We start from the raw sequence: 17,089 nt of genomic DNA, 5'->3' as shown, positions 1-17,089 counted from the left end.
CCGGGCTGCCGGGACTCGGACCGGAGCCCCCGGGCTGCCGAGGACAAAGGGCGGGCTCGCTCCTCCCGAGCCACCTCCCCGCGCGGGGCCAGCGCTCCCGAGCCCCCGCGCCGCCCGCGCCCCGGGCCGCGCTCCGCGAGCGAGCGGGGGGAGGGGCGGGGGGAGGGGCGCCGGGCGGCGCGGCCCGGAGCGCGGGGAGCCGCTTCCGAGGAGAGGGCGAGGGGAGGGCGGCCGGGCTCGGCACGCTCCCTCCCTCGGCCGCTTTCTCTCACATAAGCGCAGGCAGAGGGCGCGTCAGCCATGCCCTGCCCCTGCGCCCGCCGCCGCGCAGCCCCGCGCCCCGCGCTCCCCGGCCTCGCCGCCGCTCCCGCCGCCCGGCCGCCCGGCTCGCCCCGCCGCGGGGAAGGGGAGGGCGGGGGCACGCGGGCTCCGGGGGCGCCGCAGGGCCCGAGCCTCGCGGGGCGTCTCGGCTCTGCCCCCCTCGCTCCCCGAGGCGCGCGCCGAGCCGCCGAGCGGGGCGCCGTCCTCCCGCGCCCTCGCCTCGCCTTGCCTGGCGGGCCGCGGCCTTGGGCGCTCGGATGTCCGGTTTCCTGTGAGGCTCTGCCCTGACCCCGTCGCCTCGCGGGCGCCGGCCGGGAGAGCGGCTCGCAGCGTCGGGAGCGCCGAGCCCGGACCCGCTCCCGCCGCCGCGGCTCCGCGGGGTCCCCGGGCGGCCCTCGCGGACAGGGCCGAGCCGCGAGGCAGCCTCGCCGGGGCGCCCGGCCCCGCGCGCTCGCGGCCCGTCCACCATGCACTTGCTGGGCTTCTTCTCTCTGGCGTGTTCCCTGTTCGCCGCCGCGCTGCTCCCGGGTCCGCGCCGGGCGCCCGCCGCCGCCGCCGCTGCCGCCGCCTTCGAGTCGGGACTCGGCTTCTCGGACGCGGAGCCGGACGCGGGCGAGGCCAAGGTGGGTGCGCGCCCGTGCGCTGCGGGATCGAACCGCGGGGGCTTCGGGTCGCTGAGGACCCGGGACGTGCGCAGAGGGCGGGCTCCTGTTTCACCTTGTGTGCCTGGGCTCCACGGTTACCGCGCCGAGGGTAGGGTTTCTGGGAGGAAGGTTTTCCTAGAAAATAGGACAGCAAGTTAGGCGAGCGAAGGGCCCGGAAGGTGGCCGGTGACAGCGCTCGTGCAGCCGCCGGAGGGCGGCCCCCGCCGGTGCGCCGAGCGCGCCTGGACCCCGGCGCGGGGAGAGCCCGAGTTCAAGCCGTCGGGTGGGCTCTGCTCTTCCCTGGCAGGCTAGCGGGACTCCAGCGGCTCCCGGGCTTGGGTGAGCAGCCCTCCGGGGCTTGCTTTCCTGCAGAATTCCTCCGATGTGGCATTTAGGAACCGGGCTTTAGGGCCTCGGACTGCAGATTCACTCGGAGCAGTTGGTCGTGCTGGAGATGCAGCAGGATCTCCGATCACCATCAGGCATGGCTTTTCAACTTAGTAAATGCTGCGTTTCTGAAATTCGGTCGTCAGGTACTGAAAAGTAAGGTGGATTTCCTTGCTGGTTTTTTAACATGCGATGTTTAACTCTTTGCCTAAAAAATGTTGCCAGGAGACTGTTGAGACATTCGGATTTTCAAGTGTCGTATCGTATTGGTGCCCGCTTCTCCCTTGATCTCCTGAAAGAGTATCTATTTACCTTAAAAGTTCAGAACTGACCTAAGGATGGAGAGTATGCTTAGAAGAGTTCTTAAGTTCCTGGAGAAGTTTTGTCTTCCACAGAAGACGGGAAGTCTCGGTTCACACACTGGCAGTACCCCTGGCTGGAACTAGATTGCAGCACTTTATTTCACCTGATGGCAAGTGAAGGGCCGGGGGTGTGCCACTGCCACCCTTGAGTTGACTTTATTGATTAGCATCTATCGAATGTGTACAAATTAAATTGCCTTCCCGGTTTTATTTTGAAATACGCTGTAAGATTGAGAAGACTGAGTTTCGAAAAACCAACATACCTTTGTGTTTAAGTTTTGGGAAAAAAAATTGAAATATTGGAATTTGTCGTTCAGTGGGCTCAAGGGGAAAAAAAACTGTGGAGTAGAAACATATACATGAAAGTTCAGAAAAGAGCGCTCTATGTGCATTGTGAAATACTTTTCAACGCAGATATTTACATTGGTGTAATTATTGCCCTGAGAAAGTCTTCCTAGCCTCAAATGCCACAAAAATGTAACCTTAGACCCACTAACACTTCCTGTAATTTAAATGCCTTGGATTTCATGGTATCGATTCACTTTCTGTTTCCTCAAACTATTTATTGAAAGTATGACTTAGGAAGGCAACTCCTCCCTATTGCCTATGTTAACAAGAAAGCCTGGAATAGGAGGTGAAAGGACCAGCCTGTCCTGATAAGCCTAGAGCCTGTGTGAGAGTCGCTGCCTGCTGGGTGGATCCTGAATGGATGGATGGGCCCGTGTGTGCCTGTGTTTACGTCTGTATGCGGCTAGAGGATAAAAGTTAATGTGTTTTTAGTTTCCAAAATTGTCTTCACTGGTGATGTAATGAGAGTTTTCCTTTGCCATGAGAATCTTTGTGCATTCTTGTTGGCTTTTCATATTTGACCGTCTCTTATATATTCTGTATGGTGAGTATGGGTTGATAACTCTGTGTGCGGTGTGGACGCTTTTCCACGTGACGGCACCTCGGCTTAAGGCTCTGGGTTCCACAGACCACAAGGCGGAGTGTTACTCCCGCACCAAAGTGTCCCCCAGTGGTTGAGTAGCAGCCTGAGAGGGCGTGTGTCATTAATGCCTCCGGCGAGCTGCTGTGTCCTTGCCGTGAAAATGCCAAGACACGTGGTCCAAAGACTCCATGTCTCTCCCTAGTGGACAAGACTAGTCGCTCATTTGGACGTAAGCCCTGGACGGGAGCTGATTGTTAATTTTCTGTGCTTTACATAAACACCAAGAAGAGATTTCAGAAGGTGAATAGAAGACGCTAGATATGCATAATCCCCCATAAATGCAGATTTTTGGTAATTTACACTTCAGAAGTGTTTTTTAATATTAAAATAAAATAGAAAACCGCTCACAGGGTGTGAACCAAGGTTAGCCGTCCCATTCTTCACCTCATCCCCAAAGCCACACAGAAAATTGGAGGTAAAATCACAAATGGAAGCCAGATCTCCTTGTTTCTAGACCTATATTTACTGTTATTAGGTTCCTCTTTCTAATTATTCATGGTTGTAGACTTACTAAAAACTTCTACAGTGTTTTTCCCAAGGATGTTAGTGCAAGCAAGTCAACATCAGAAAAGTAAGGCAAGCAAAGTATTGCCTAATTATATAATTAAAATTAACTACACATGATGGGGATAAAAGAGGAAATATATAAAATTATCATCAAACTAAAGAAACCTGCAAAACCTCGAAAAAGCACTAGATTACTAACTACAATCGTTTGCCAACGTGAGATTAGATAGAGTTTGTTGGTTTTTTTTTTCCTTACCTGAGAACAACCAGTTCACTGTGGTTGGTTGGAGTTGAGTGTGGTTTTAAGAGAAAGGTTGGTTTATGATTAACAAAAGGAGGAATTACTTCATTACTTCATATCATGAAATATGCTTCTATTCCAAAAGGTGGGTTCGACTGGGAGTTTAAATACCTAGATCCTTACAGGTTGTTAGAGTAGTAAATGCAAGGAGAGCATATCTTACATTGCAAATGCCTTTGTTACTAAAGATTGAACTCAACAAAAGAAAGCTTAAAGATTTACAATCTTGTGTCAAGTGAATAATCAAAAAGATCAAATATTATTGCATAGACAAATGTAACTTATCTAATTTTCTGTATTACATAAATAACTTTAAATATCCCTACATTTATAGTTTAAATGCAAAAAAAATGATTAGCTTAGTATTAACACTAGTTGCTTTAATGAGAATAGCTGTTTTCAATTAACATAGTAAAAGTACATATGGTTTACGGTGACTATCACAAAAAAAACTTCCTAATGATGGCAACTATTTTGTAACATGCCTTATTTTTTTTCTCATCATTTATAATTCTGCACACTTTGGTATTTTATTTTTTTATTTACTGTTTCAAATTAATCAGTGGCAGTGTTTCTCAGAATACTATCTTTGTGCTAACTGCATCTGAACTCCCTACAGGTCTTTAATTTTTTTTTTTTTTCCTTACCTGAGAACAGCCAGTCTCTGGACTTGGGTCTAGGAACATCCGTTTTTAACTAGCATCCTAAGTCATTCTCACGCACAGTGACAGTCTTACACTCAGTATCTCTGGTGTGTAACAATGACTAATTTCATTGGTCTTATCATATTCATTACATAGTTTCTGAGTTTGCAGGGTAATCTGTTAGGCATGGGGCATCTTAAAAGACATAAGCCATTTTCCTCTCTTCAAGGAGCTTGCAACTCAGGCAGGGAGAATAAAGCCTGAAGCACAAAAATACTGTGAGTTATTGGAGGAAGAGTACCAAAGCGATGTCTGTGTCCTCAAGTTTGGGCAAGAGAGTCATCCATGTGGCCTGGTTGGTGTGGGTGCCTTGACTTAGGGCAGAACTGGAGCTGTAACTTGGATAGGAATTTCCAGCAGATGACTACATCAAACACAGGCATCCCTTTCAGGTCTTGGATGGAGTGAGAAAGTGAGAGGGCAAGTAGAAGTGTTTGACGGCAGCTGAGGGGTTATATAGAGTAACAGTGAAGACTCTTAAATAAGAATAAGCTTTCAAGCTGGATGGAGATCACAATGTATATGGCCTGAATCAGTTTAAGGAACTTGAATGCTGGGAGTCTTGCTGTGAGTCTTGGGGGGTTATTCATGATTTAAGCACCTGAAAGACATAGGTAGTAAGAAGGCTATTGGAAATCATTTATGGGATTGATTAGAGGTCAGAAGGACTTTTGCTGGGGGCCTGATCTGGTTGAGAGGCAGCAGTAATAGTCTAGAAGGGAAGTGACAAATAGAGCAGAGTGGGGACAGTGGAGACAGAAGAAAGAGATGTTACACAGGAAGAACCCATAGGTCTGGTGACTGATTAATATGAAAAGTAAGGGAGTGGGAGAAATTAACCTTGGCATCAGTATTATAACCATAGGAAAATGTTGGTCCTACTGCACTTCAGAGAAGAGAAGAGACTGGTTTTCACTGATGTATGCTGGAAGCTAAAGGCATTATTCCATAAGTCACCTAAGACTTTACTAGACTTAAGACTCTTTGGAGAAGTAAAATAAACTTTACAAATTTACATCCCATAAAAGGAAAATAACTGTCTAGCATCAATAGGACTTAAACTTTAAAGAACTTTTTGAGCTCTTGACAAGTATTATTACAATCCCTAAAGGAAAATTAACAGTGTGCATATCCTATTACCCTGCATTAGAAATAAGGTAAATTTTATTCAGGTAAAATAGGCCATAAATGTGGCTGTAATTTTTAATCATTTACTTGCAGCCTGCTCTGTGCTTCTTGTTGCTTCATGATATTTCTCTGATGTACTTCAGATACCCATACTTTTTCACAGTAACCAACCATCAATCTTTAGAAAGGAAGTTCAATATTAGGGATATGTGAAATGTTTGTGAAAGTGGAAACCTTTGAACCCTCTTCCTCTCTTTACCTCACTCTGCATCAATTCATGTTAGAGGCTCCGAGTCTGACATAATTAGGTTATATCTGTAATGTCCTGAGTATCTATAAGTTAATTTCATTTTGTTTTTCACTACGTCTCCCGGAGATGGATGTTATTATATTTTATTAAAGATGACGAATCGAAGACTCAAATGACTCAACCAGGGGCAAAAATAGAGCTTTTTTCTTTTTGAAAAACTTTTGCAGCATGTATTTTAGAAAAGCGTGGTAATGGGTTTGAGCCTTTGGGCTTTGCTAAACACCCACTTCCTCCTGTAAGTTGTAGCAGCATGCAAGGGGGCAGAGAGAAGTATTGCTGTACAGCGAGGGCCCCCTCATTACTTTTATTTAGGCCACGTTCCCCACAGTGGAACAATCTGAGAGAAACTTGGACTTTCTTCCAGGGTTCACCACGTGGTGCCCTCTGATTAAAGATAGATCACAACTGGCTTAAGCCGTAGTACTGTTGTAAGAATGGCTGCAGAACTAGAGGCCTAACAAGAATTCCTAACGATAATTGAACAGAGTTTCTAAGTTGCACTAATATAACTTCAGTGAAACATTGTGATCTTACTATGTCAAGTGACCTCTCGGGATTAATTGGATTTGGAAAGAACAGACTTCAGTTGCAGAGGCATGATACTTCCTCCAACTTCTAAACATTACATTGTTCCCCCTTTCACCTGTTACATCATTCCTGGCGGATAAGAGCATTCTTTAAGTACTACACAGGCCTACTTTTTGTTGCAAAACACATATTTGTCACTTCAGATTTGTACAAGTTGTGAATTAAGGTATCATTAATTTTTCACATTAGAAATATTAGTGTAGCAGAGAACTTTAAACAATAAGAGGTAATAGTTCATTTGATTTATAATGTAACACTAAAATTTATTGTAAATATTTTAGATTTGTCAGTGTAGTTGTTTCTTCTGAAATTTCCTCCGCCAGATTATTCAGGTGCTTCCAATCCTCAATTGATTTACTTTTTTTTCAGAGTTCCTAGTTTACCTGTTGGAGAGAGAAGAAGTTGTGTTGATTTAATTCGCTTTATTGGGCATCCATCATAGAATCAAATAGGCACCTTAAATTAAAATACCTTTTGCCGGTGGATTCTTACCCTTTCCTGGTACTGATAGCACCCTAGTAGCTTTCAGATATTAGAAGGGATTCCTGATGATTCCTTTTCTGCAATTCTGAAACCCCAAAGCTCATTTTCATAAATTATTTGGTGCTATAACCTTGATCTGATCTGACATAAAGCTATTTATAGTCTTTATTTTTCCTCTAAGTTTGAATATATCTAAACTTCATTGAAGAAATAGTAATGTATTTATGAGATGCTGCCATAGACCTTGCTGGGGGTTGGGGGAGAATTAAAATGTATATGTACTGGGTTTCTTGAAAATTCTGGGATCTGAAGTTCATGCAATCCCCAGGGCTTATGGTAAGGGATTGGATTGGAGAGCTGCTCTTTTCCAAAGGGCTTCCTTCCTCAGTCACCTATTGCCTCAGTGACAGCCTGGAAGGGAAAAGGAAGGACTCAAGAAGGAGGCCCTGTGGACACCCCTACCTCCATTTTACCCATTAGAACCAGGTTTATGTACTTTTCACTCCAAATTCTCATATTTAAATCTTCAATTCAGGGGCATTTTAATTCACTAGCGGCAACTTCAGTTCTAAGCAGGAAATTACAATGAAGTGAGTGATACAAAAAATGTAGAGTGAGTGATTCCTGTCTATAACAGGAATCAAGAAACTTACTCATTAAAAATACCAGAAATGAGTTAAACTATAAACGCAGACAGTATAAGGGATTTTGTAAGAGTCTCCTGCTTTACCAGAAGTCGTTGGCTAGGCTTCTGGGGGATGCCTGGGCAGTCATGGGAAAGGTGGGGTGATGTTGAGTCAGCTGTGAAAAGCGGGTAGATGCTGGTTACGGAAAGGAGGGAGGGAGGGGTATTTCGGATATTGAAGTGTGAGAGCAGAGTACAGAGGCTAGTAATGCCACTGCGGTCAGGGGGTGTTCGGGCAACTGGGAGCAGACCCCTTTGGCTGGAGAGCCCAGAGCTTCGAGGGAAACAGAAGGGAATATTGTAGAAAATGTAAGAAACCTAGGAGCAGGACCCATGTTTGAGAATGGGTTGAAAGCAACAGGAGCCACTGAAGGTTCTTCAATGAAATGTTGGAAGTGGTGTTTTTAGGAACTTAACCCGGCATCACTGAGCAGAAGTGTCTAGAAAAGTGTCTAGAAGCTGGTCCGCAGCTTCCCAGAAGCCATTTTCAACTGCAGGCTTCCTGGAGGTGTCTGGCAGTGACTGCTCTCCTCACTTCGTTGGCCACGCATACATGTTATTTGAACTCCTCTATATGCTCCGGATTTCTGACGATGGCAGTGGTGACCACTTAACTTATGTAAGCACCCATCACCATCCTGTCCAGAAACATTTATAAAATATACTAATAAGAGTCATCGTTCTGGCTCGAATTCCAAACAGAGCAAGCAATGTAAACAGTGGTCACGCTTAGATACACACACACACACACACACACACACACACACACACACACAATCTACCTCTTCATGGTTCTTCAAGCTGCCATCAATGGCTTACGTGTTCTTTCTTGCCGAGCTAAATATTTTAGACAATCTATTGAAAGAATATAAAAAAATCATAATATATGAGATTAGATTTTCCATCGTTCATACACTTATTCCTAAATCAGCTAGCAATTAAAAAAAAAAAAAAGAAACAGAGCGAGAGAACCCTGAAGTGTCCTAGCAATTCCTTCACTTTAAATCTGCTTACAAGTATTCCTATTGGTAAGAGCAAAAAGGGGGTAGAAATGAGCTATCAAGTAAATGACACGATTAGTTTGTAGTTTCTGTTATAAATTTTTTTTAATGTGGCAGAAAATTGACTCAAACTCAAAAGACAACTATTATAAAATGGACGTAATGAAAGAGGGAATATTCAGATGCACAGCCTTGTGTAAATAACAGTGCTTCAGAGTTTAAAAGTCAGACTTCTCAGCAAGGGTAGGTTCAACATTGTCCTGGTTTGGACAGGTCGGGAGGAGATGAATATTTTAGAGGAAATCAGAAAGATGTGGTTTACCGTTTCTATACTTGTAAAGATTTTAATTAGCCATTTATTTTATAATGTATTTCACCTTAAAACTTGGTCCCCAGAGTACCATTTTCACCACCTTTTATGCAATAGTAATGCATGCATTATAAGTGGTGAAGGCTAGAAATATATATATATGTGTGTGTGTGTGTGTGTATGAAATCTCCTTTAGAACTATGGTATATAGTAAGCATTCTGTATATTTTTTGTTAAGTAGATAGGTTTCATCATCAGAAAAATACCATAGACATAAGTACTATGTCCTAGGCATGTGAAGTAACAGTGATATTCTTCAGAGGGATTCTTCAGCCCCTTCCCGCCTAATTTATTATATATGTGTTTTTTTTTTTATTATTGTAAGCTTACCAGCAGTTGTCCTGATTTCTACAGTACGGGAACAGGATGTAATGCTGGTGTTTGATTTTGAGACAGTTGGGGGAAATCCAAAGTGTTTGATCATTCAGTGTAGGAAGGCTATGTATTGTAGATCTGCTTATGGTATGCTTCCACCTCTCCGGTGTGCCAGGGTTTGTGTCTGTCCCTGAGGACGACAGCTCTGGCCTTAGACCACCAAATCAAGGAATAGGGCATGACAGTCATGCCCTAAACTGCATACTTAAGTCACTGGGTAAAAAGGACTTCGGTACACAGGGCATTATAATGCCATATAATTTCACATGAACTCGTCCTGAATACCTTCAAAGCTTAAATGCTTTCAAGTTTAAATCTCTATTAAAGAAACAGACTATTGTTGCTACTTTAATGTGTAAACATCTCGTCTTTATATTATTAATCGTCATGGGAGAGATATAAATGTGTATTCTGCATTAACAGTGAAATCATCCCAGAATAGCTAAAAGATGAAAAATATACTTTCACCAAGTAAAATGTAATGAAAATGTAATGGTGGAAGGTTATATGAAGAGTTAAACTTGTGTAAATTTGTTCAGAAAGTGTGATTGCCCTGCCGCTTTGGGAATGGCAACCAATAAAGTGTCCGGTCTGTGCTGTCACTGAGATGAATCTTAGAGCAAATACTTTCCTTCTCCAAGTCTAAGTCTGCGTTCCTTGAGTTCCCTCATTTGCTCACAAGAGTTGATTTTATTTGCTGGTTCTATGTGCCAGTTTGCCAGGCAGTCAGGAAACACTATGAATTTCTTGGTGCTGAACAATTGATGGTGATGAGGGCGTGTGAGCAGATGGGAAGAGGAAACTCAGAATAAGTGGTGGATACAGCTCCCAGCTCTTCAAGAGCTAAGAACATGTTTTTACTCAGTAACATCTTGAAAGTATTCACTTCCTTATGATTCCAGTACAGATGTTAGTTGGAGTATTTTAGGAACTTTTGATCAGATACCATATTTCTAAACAGAGGAAGTTTTGCTGACTGAATCTGGAAGGAAGGACTGAACACTAAATAGATACTCAGCTAATATGTAAATGATTAAAGAATTAGATAATACATTATCTATATAAGTCTAGACACGTTATCCCTACATACATGCAGTACTGGTATGATCTATTTTTAAAGTAATTTTCGTTTCTTGGTTTAAGGATGCTTTATATTTAAATGCTGATATATTTCTCCAGTTATAGTATTCAATTTTAAAGTTTAATTTTCTTCACAGTCATTTTTCATTCTCATTCTAATTTATTTTTCTAATAAAAGTGCTATGCTTATTTTGGGGGGTCAGAAACAATTAAAATAACATTGCTTATTTAATATTCTTTTATATGGAGAGGAAATGTTCATAAAATTAATAATATTTTTGCTTCCAGCTTGCTTAAATACTTGAAATGGGTGGAAAATTTCTAAAAAAAGAGCAGACTTTGATATTGTGGTTGTTTGGGAAGATTCTCCTATATATGAGTTGGTGCCACTTGGAGACAGGCAACGCTTACTCCCTCCCGGGAACTGACTGGGAAGACGGGACGCAGATGCTTATCACCTCCTCAGCCAGCTGGTGTTCAAAGGTTTAATACCTTTTTCGGAAATGGCAAAAATAATTACCTTTCTTAAAAAGAAGTGTTGGCGATGGCCCTATAACCTATCCTCAAGAAAATAGTACATTTTTTCTTTTCCTTGTTTATGCTTAAGTGGAGTCTTTTCTTCCCCCTAATATCAAACCACCCACCCAAGTCCAAACAAAGAATGGATACATTTGGCAAATTACATTAGACTGAAATCTTAAAGAAAATAGTCTTGATTTTCTTTTAATTGGAGTGACCACACAGCTGCTATGAATTCTATGATTAAATTCCTATAATCTGTAAAAGAGCTTGTTATTTCCTCTCACTCAAAGTTCCTTGGAAGTAGTTAATACCAAATACCAGCATGAAGCTGTTTTAAAACCACTATGGGTTACTTTACTACAGTAGCATTGCCCACATGGAATATTTTTAATTCCTTCTTTTTCGTTTGTGTCTGTTGTGTGTATTTCATTACTTTATCCTTTTGAAAGTCTTCTTCCAAGTTTATGTTTTGAAAAATGGAACACTTTTTTAGACTCATGTTTGCGTACGGGTCCTGACATTTATGACTTCCCTAAAAAACAAACAAATTCTTTTGTCTTAGAGCCAAAATTTTAGTTTTGGGATGATAGTGATTCATTGTTTGTTCCCTTTGAATACTAGGTCTTTTCATTTTGATGTCCATCCATGCCAAATTAGAATTTTATCAAGGCCAAAATTATTCATGAGTCATAACCATTACACTTAGAAAGTTGGGTAATTTGAAGCTGCTTTACATACACAGATTAAGCAAATAATTATAAATTTTAGTGCAAATGATTTTTTTCCCCTAAACGTTGGTAGCAGCGAGGGCTGCTCAGTTGGAGACTTATTCTGTTTTACTTTAGGAAAACACACCCTTGTGTCACAGCTACATGAGCATAGCGTACGGTCAGTCTCCCCATGTTCGCATTTGAGGATTCAACCCAACCAGTGGCTTGGGTACAGGAGGGCTGACTGTTCTATGCCATTTATAAATTAAGGGACTTGAGTATCCATGGATTTTGGTATTTGTGGAGATCCTGGAACCAAGGGATGACTGTAAGTAGTTATATTACTGTTGTATAGGATACCATGGTGCATAACTTAGTGAATTAAAGATGAAAATGTTTAAAGTCGGTGTTACCTTTTTGTGTCATGCTTACTTGAGAGTGCAGGCTCTTCTGCAATCTTAAACTGGGGACAGAGTCACACGAAGGACCCTCAAGCTTCCTTTAGCAGAAAACACCTGAGATTCAAATTTTGCCTTCATGTGCCAATTTTTTAAATTCAAGTTGCCCTTAATGTTGATTTTCAATTTGACACGTCTGCAGTGTGTCTACAGTGGTAAGAGGGAGGAGAGCACACGTGCCTGATTTGTTCCACTTATTAGCTCTAATCCTCTTAGCGCTGGACATGGGTTTCCTCCACCCAGGACTGACTTAGGCTAATATAAATTTGACTTTCTGTTCAAAATTGGAATGGTAACTCATAAACTAGGAGGTGTGCTAACGTTAAATCTGTGATATTCAGATGAACTGTATGCTAAGCCATGTGCACTCTGTGTGACACATAAGTATTAAATACTTGCTTAGAGAATGGATTATGAGTTTTAAAAGATAGCTATCTAAAATGTCAACCGGTCAAGTGCCATTAGTCTGAATGTTAAGAGTTCCAGTTAAATATACATATGTTTAAAACCTTTTAATTTTTAATAAACTATCACTAAGACATCATAAGTATGGATTTCAGTATGTGTTTCTGTGAGTTTCATTGGGACCTAGTGGTACATAAATCCCTGAAAGTGCATGTTTTTACCAGTTCATTGGAACATTACAGTCTATCCATATTTAGGTTCAGTCTTTTTCAGAACAGTTTCTATTTTGCTAAGCCTAAACTATTATCACTTTTGTTTATTAAATCCATTTTTTAAACTATCTAGGTGCTTTGCCTTTCCACTGATGTGAGCTGTCCTGTCCTATGTGCAGTAGGAAAAATGTACAGTAATTCTAGCATCATGGTCTCCCTTGAAGGTTAAAAAGACTCCTGATTTAGAAATTAAGATTTCACTCCAAAGCAAAGTATCCCACTTGATGACATGCCCCAGGGTGCTGATAGATATGGCAACACTATTAAAAACCAAAATATCAGACACATGTTACATACCCTTCTGTATAAATTGCACATTCTTTTCTTTCCCTTTATTACATATTTTTACTCATACATAATACTTTGCAGGTAAATATTTTTAAACACACTGTAAACAACTGTTGCTCATTACAAAATATATATGCCCACTACTGACAGGAGTTATTCATTGTTTATATCACCTTGTGGCACAAAATAAAAATGTCATGTTACAAAGAATGTTAACATTTATAGTGAGATTAGATTTTCTTAAATTTGAACTTAAATTCTTTTGGAAAATCAGATTCTACAATCTCTGTTATCATTTCACCTCAATACATCTTCCCACTATTTTGATGCATAAATGATGCTTTTATATTATGGTGGCTTCAATTTTAGTGTAATATTAGCTGGTTTATGGCTTGATAAATTTAGTGCATACACTGCATCCATAAATATAGTATATATATATAGTATGTGCATTTAGTTTGAAGAACCAGAATTTTTTCCAAACTCTCATCAGTTTTGTTTGTTTTATTTTTTGTTTTTTGTTTTTGGTGGTGAGGAAGGAAGTCAGTGTTTGACAACATGTAAAATTTATAATAATTTTGTCAAACTGATTCATTGCTACAATTTGTAATCAGAAAATTTGGGGGGATCTATCTAGAGTTTATGAGGGGAAAGAATATTTGAAAATGAGGCACTCTCAGGAAATTGAGAAAGTAAGTTCCTGTGCATGTAGAGCAGAGGGTGTTCTGGATTATAGCACATGTTTTGCAGGAGGGAGTTGAAGCATAGTTAAAATACATCTGGGTTATGTTTAGTTATTGAAACTTCTATTCAATGAGATTGGTAATTAAGAGATGAACATAGTTTATAATAGCCCTTATAAGTCTTTAGTTGGTCAACAAAATAACTTGCTCTCAAGGCCAGATGATTTAATCAAAATTATTTAATTAGGTAATTCCTATTTAATCAAAATGTGATTATAATAGATGTTGTAGTACTAAATAATTTGGGATTGCGGGCTCTTGTTGGAGAAAGAATACGTTTTTTTCTTTTATTTAGGGCATCTTAAGGAACAATTTTCCCTCCAGTAGCATTCTTTTGTAGAAGAGGGTCCTATTATTTGCTTTTTTCCTGAATATGTTATTTCTTTACTTTTGGCATTGTCTTTCTTGCTTGCAATTATGATTGTGAGCAAATAGCAATAGAAATTCTTGGTAACTTCCAGCATGATTTAGTCATCAAAGCTCACCAGCAAATGCATGTACCATGAGAAAGCTGAGCTGGCCACAACTAGACCACCAACATGTGAAATCACATTGTCTCCTGTTCCCCAGGTGTCATTTTGTTCCTATTCATGAATTATTCTGATTAAAGTTCAATATTTTGCTGATTATGATTGTGGGCAAAATGAAAATCTATTTCATTTTGAATTATAAATAGAAAAGACATCAGATTCTTAGATCTGAAGAATTATTTAGACTTTGATTATAACTTAAAGCAGAGTGAGCTAAGGAACTAGATTTCTAGGCATATTTTGACTATAAAATAGATACCTCGCATATAGCAAGAGTAGCTTTTATATCTGTATCTGTCACTTTCTAAGATTTATTAATGTGTTCACCAAGCAGTTATTGCTTTCTGTGTGCCAGTGTTTAAGGTATTAAATAAAATCTGAGGAAAACAATTCTATAAAATTCCAAGATGTAAACTGTTTTACGTCTTTAAAAGTTTCACATATATATAATAGTGACTTGTTTTTCATAAATATAGACAGGAACTTAGACTTAAGCAAAAAGTGACAACTGGTTACCTAGGCCAATGAAAAAGCTATTACAACACCCAGACAGTGTTAAAATTCAATGAATTTAAAACATCTCCTGTGCGGTAATGCCAAATAATAAGTATCAAAGTATGAAATATTTTTAATGAAATTAATACTAACTGGGTTGTCGGTAATTAAACACATTAATTAAAGATACATAATCTAATAGCTATAAATAGTAATACCTTATGAAACTTCTATAACTTAACAAACCAAGTTCATTTTGATACATAACAAAAAGATTAAAAAAGACAATATAATAAAACCAAAATAATAATAATAACCTAAAATAATAATAGTAATTGTTGGGTCATAGCATCATATTTTGCTAAATAAAAGATGGCGCTTGAGCTAGGGTTTGGTCCACACGGGGTCAGGATCAGGCAGGGATGATTCTTCTCTGTCGTTACATGTTTCCTTTCCCTCTTGCTGCAGCTTTTGGAAGGTTGGTCTGTTATGAGGTCTTGGCAACACCTATAAATATCACAGGGTGCAGAAGTACAGCTTTTTTCTCCTCTCAGACTTGATCATTTATGCCTAAGCCCTGCTGCTTCCTATTCATTTTCTTCGTGTAGTTCAAAGGTTTAATTGGAAATATTAAATGTAGTTGGGACCAAACTGAGTTTGAGGTCTCCTGTATCCAGTTTAGAAAAGTTTACTTCCCAGCTTTCTTTGCAGCTAGCATGCCATAGGACAGTTCTGGCCAATGAAATCCAGAAGACAAAATCTAGTAAGGATTTAAGGGAAAACTTTTGTTTTTGTGATAAGGCACTGCCTTTCTTCATGTTTAGTTTTCTCCCCTGGAAATCAGAAATCCCTTATAATTAAAAAAAATTACTTTATGCTTATCAAAAGAACACTTCTAGACTAAGGTGGACTAAAATTTTTATAATTATTAGTGTGAGCCCGTGGCTATGGAAGGACTTTATAAGTTTGTACTATGTCCTTAATCTGTTGAGTTTAGAGTTAAAATAATTTGTATCTTTATATCTAATATTCTTTGCCTTGCTGATGAATTCTTTTTAAATGTTATGTTTATATTTTGTAAATACTTCAAGAAACCTTGTTCAGTAACCACATTCCAAATAAACAGTGTTCTATTAAGAAAGCTATACATTTTGTCCCTTCTCACTGTTGAAAGTGTTAATACTTTGGGAATGACCCCTGACCAACTCTAAGTGTTTGGGTAGTGGTAACTAGAGGGAATAGCGAGAGAGAGAGAGGATCCTCATAGGATTTAGAGAGAGAGAAAGTGGGATGAAATATCTCAGAACTGGCGGAAAAAAATGTGCAAACAAGAAAATATTTTTCTATCTTCATTCAGATTAATGAATAGTTAAACACCTGGATTATTTAAAAATTGTGTTTGATTCTAGGCTTTTACAAGCCTGAATTTGTCACCATAGCATCAAGATGGGAAATTAGGAAAGAATGCTAATTTAAATTTAAAACAGCTGGAAATATAATACATGGTGTAAACGACTATCTTCTCATCTATCAACAAGTGCTTACAGATGTCACATGAACTGTTTTAACTGCAATTATAAAACTCGATGGAATGTGTAGAGGTGATTCCAAAAATTTGATTGGCTAACGTTTAGAGTACTGGTTCTTAAGAAATACTCTGTCCAACACAAATTTTAAATATATGCAGCCCCTTTAGTACTAATGAAGAGTTTCAGGTTAACATTTGGGGAAAAAAAATCACCCTCAAATAATAAATAAGGGATATATAACCTCAGTTCAAGCTATTTTTTTATAATAATAGTTTATTTCTAAACACAAGTTTCTTTTAGTTAGATAAATTTTTTTCAGCTGTAAGATTTTGGAGCTGTAGTAATCTGGAATGATTAAAGATTTTATACTTGACAAGTGTTCTCCCTGGGGGTTACTCGCTTCCCCTTGGAGCTCTGGAATTATTATCCTCCACCCCGGGGTAAATGTCTTAAATTCCCTTCTGCCACGTTATTTCCCATCTAGTGGATTGTTAGAGTATCTGTGAGTGAGCTGTATTCCTACAGGACACTCCCAAGGCTCTTTGACCATATTGGTCATTAAAACCTGATGAATCTTGGTTCAGGCAGGTCTGAGGTCGGACCAGTTGATTTATAGGATGTTCTTACCTGGCAATATAGAGAATACAAATCAAGACATGTCATGTGCAGGAAGCAACATTAAGTAAAGCATGTGTTCTAATGTATTCCTTCAGACATAATCTGGACCATGAAGGGTATTTTTCCTTACCACATTCATATAAGAAGATCAGGTTGGTTTCTGGAATTGGTTATATTTTTTCATTTTTGGATCCTTTCATATTTAAATCTTCAGCTTCATATTCTTCTGTTTTATTATACACGCTGTAGCCATTTACCTATGCAAAGTTAATTTTTTTTTTT

General features: G+C 40.0%; 1 protein-coding gene across 1 annotated transcript in view; it reads left to right on the top strand.

Moving 5' to 3' along the window:
- The first annotated feature begins 429 nt into the window (after positions 1-429).
- Positions 430-17,089, top strand: part of VEGFC (vascular endothelial growth factor C) — a 97,725-nt gene continuing 81,065 nt past the window's right edge. Inside the window, exon 1 of the mRNA XM_082444106.1 lies at positions 430-944. Within this exon, the coding sequence (XP_082300232.1) occupies positions 789-944 (156 nt within the window). The 5' untranslated portion in view covers positions 430-788. The remainder of the gene's footprint in view (positions 945-17,089) is intronic.

Source organism: Balaenoptera physalus (genome assembly GCF_965194825.1).
Source record: "Balaenoptera physalus genome assembly, chromosome: 21".
Classification (NCBI taxonomy): Eukaryota; Metazoa; Chordata; class Mammalia; order Artiodactyla; family Balaenopteridae; genus Balaenoptera; species Balaenoptera physalus.
Note: the sequence above shows the minus strand (reverse complement) of the source record. Positions and strands in the feature narration are given on the sequence as shown.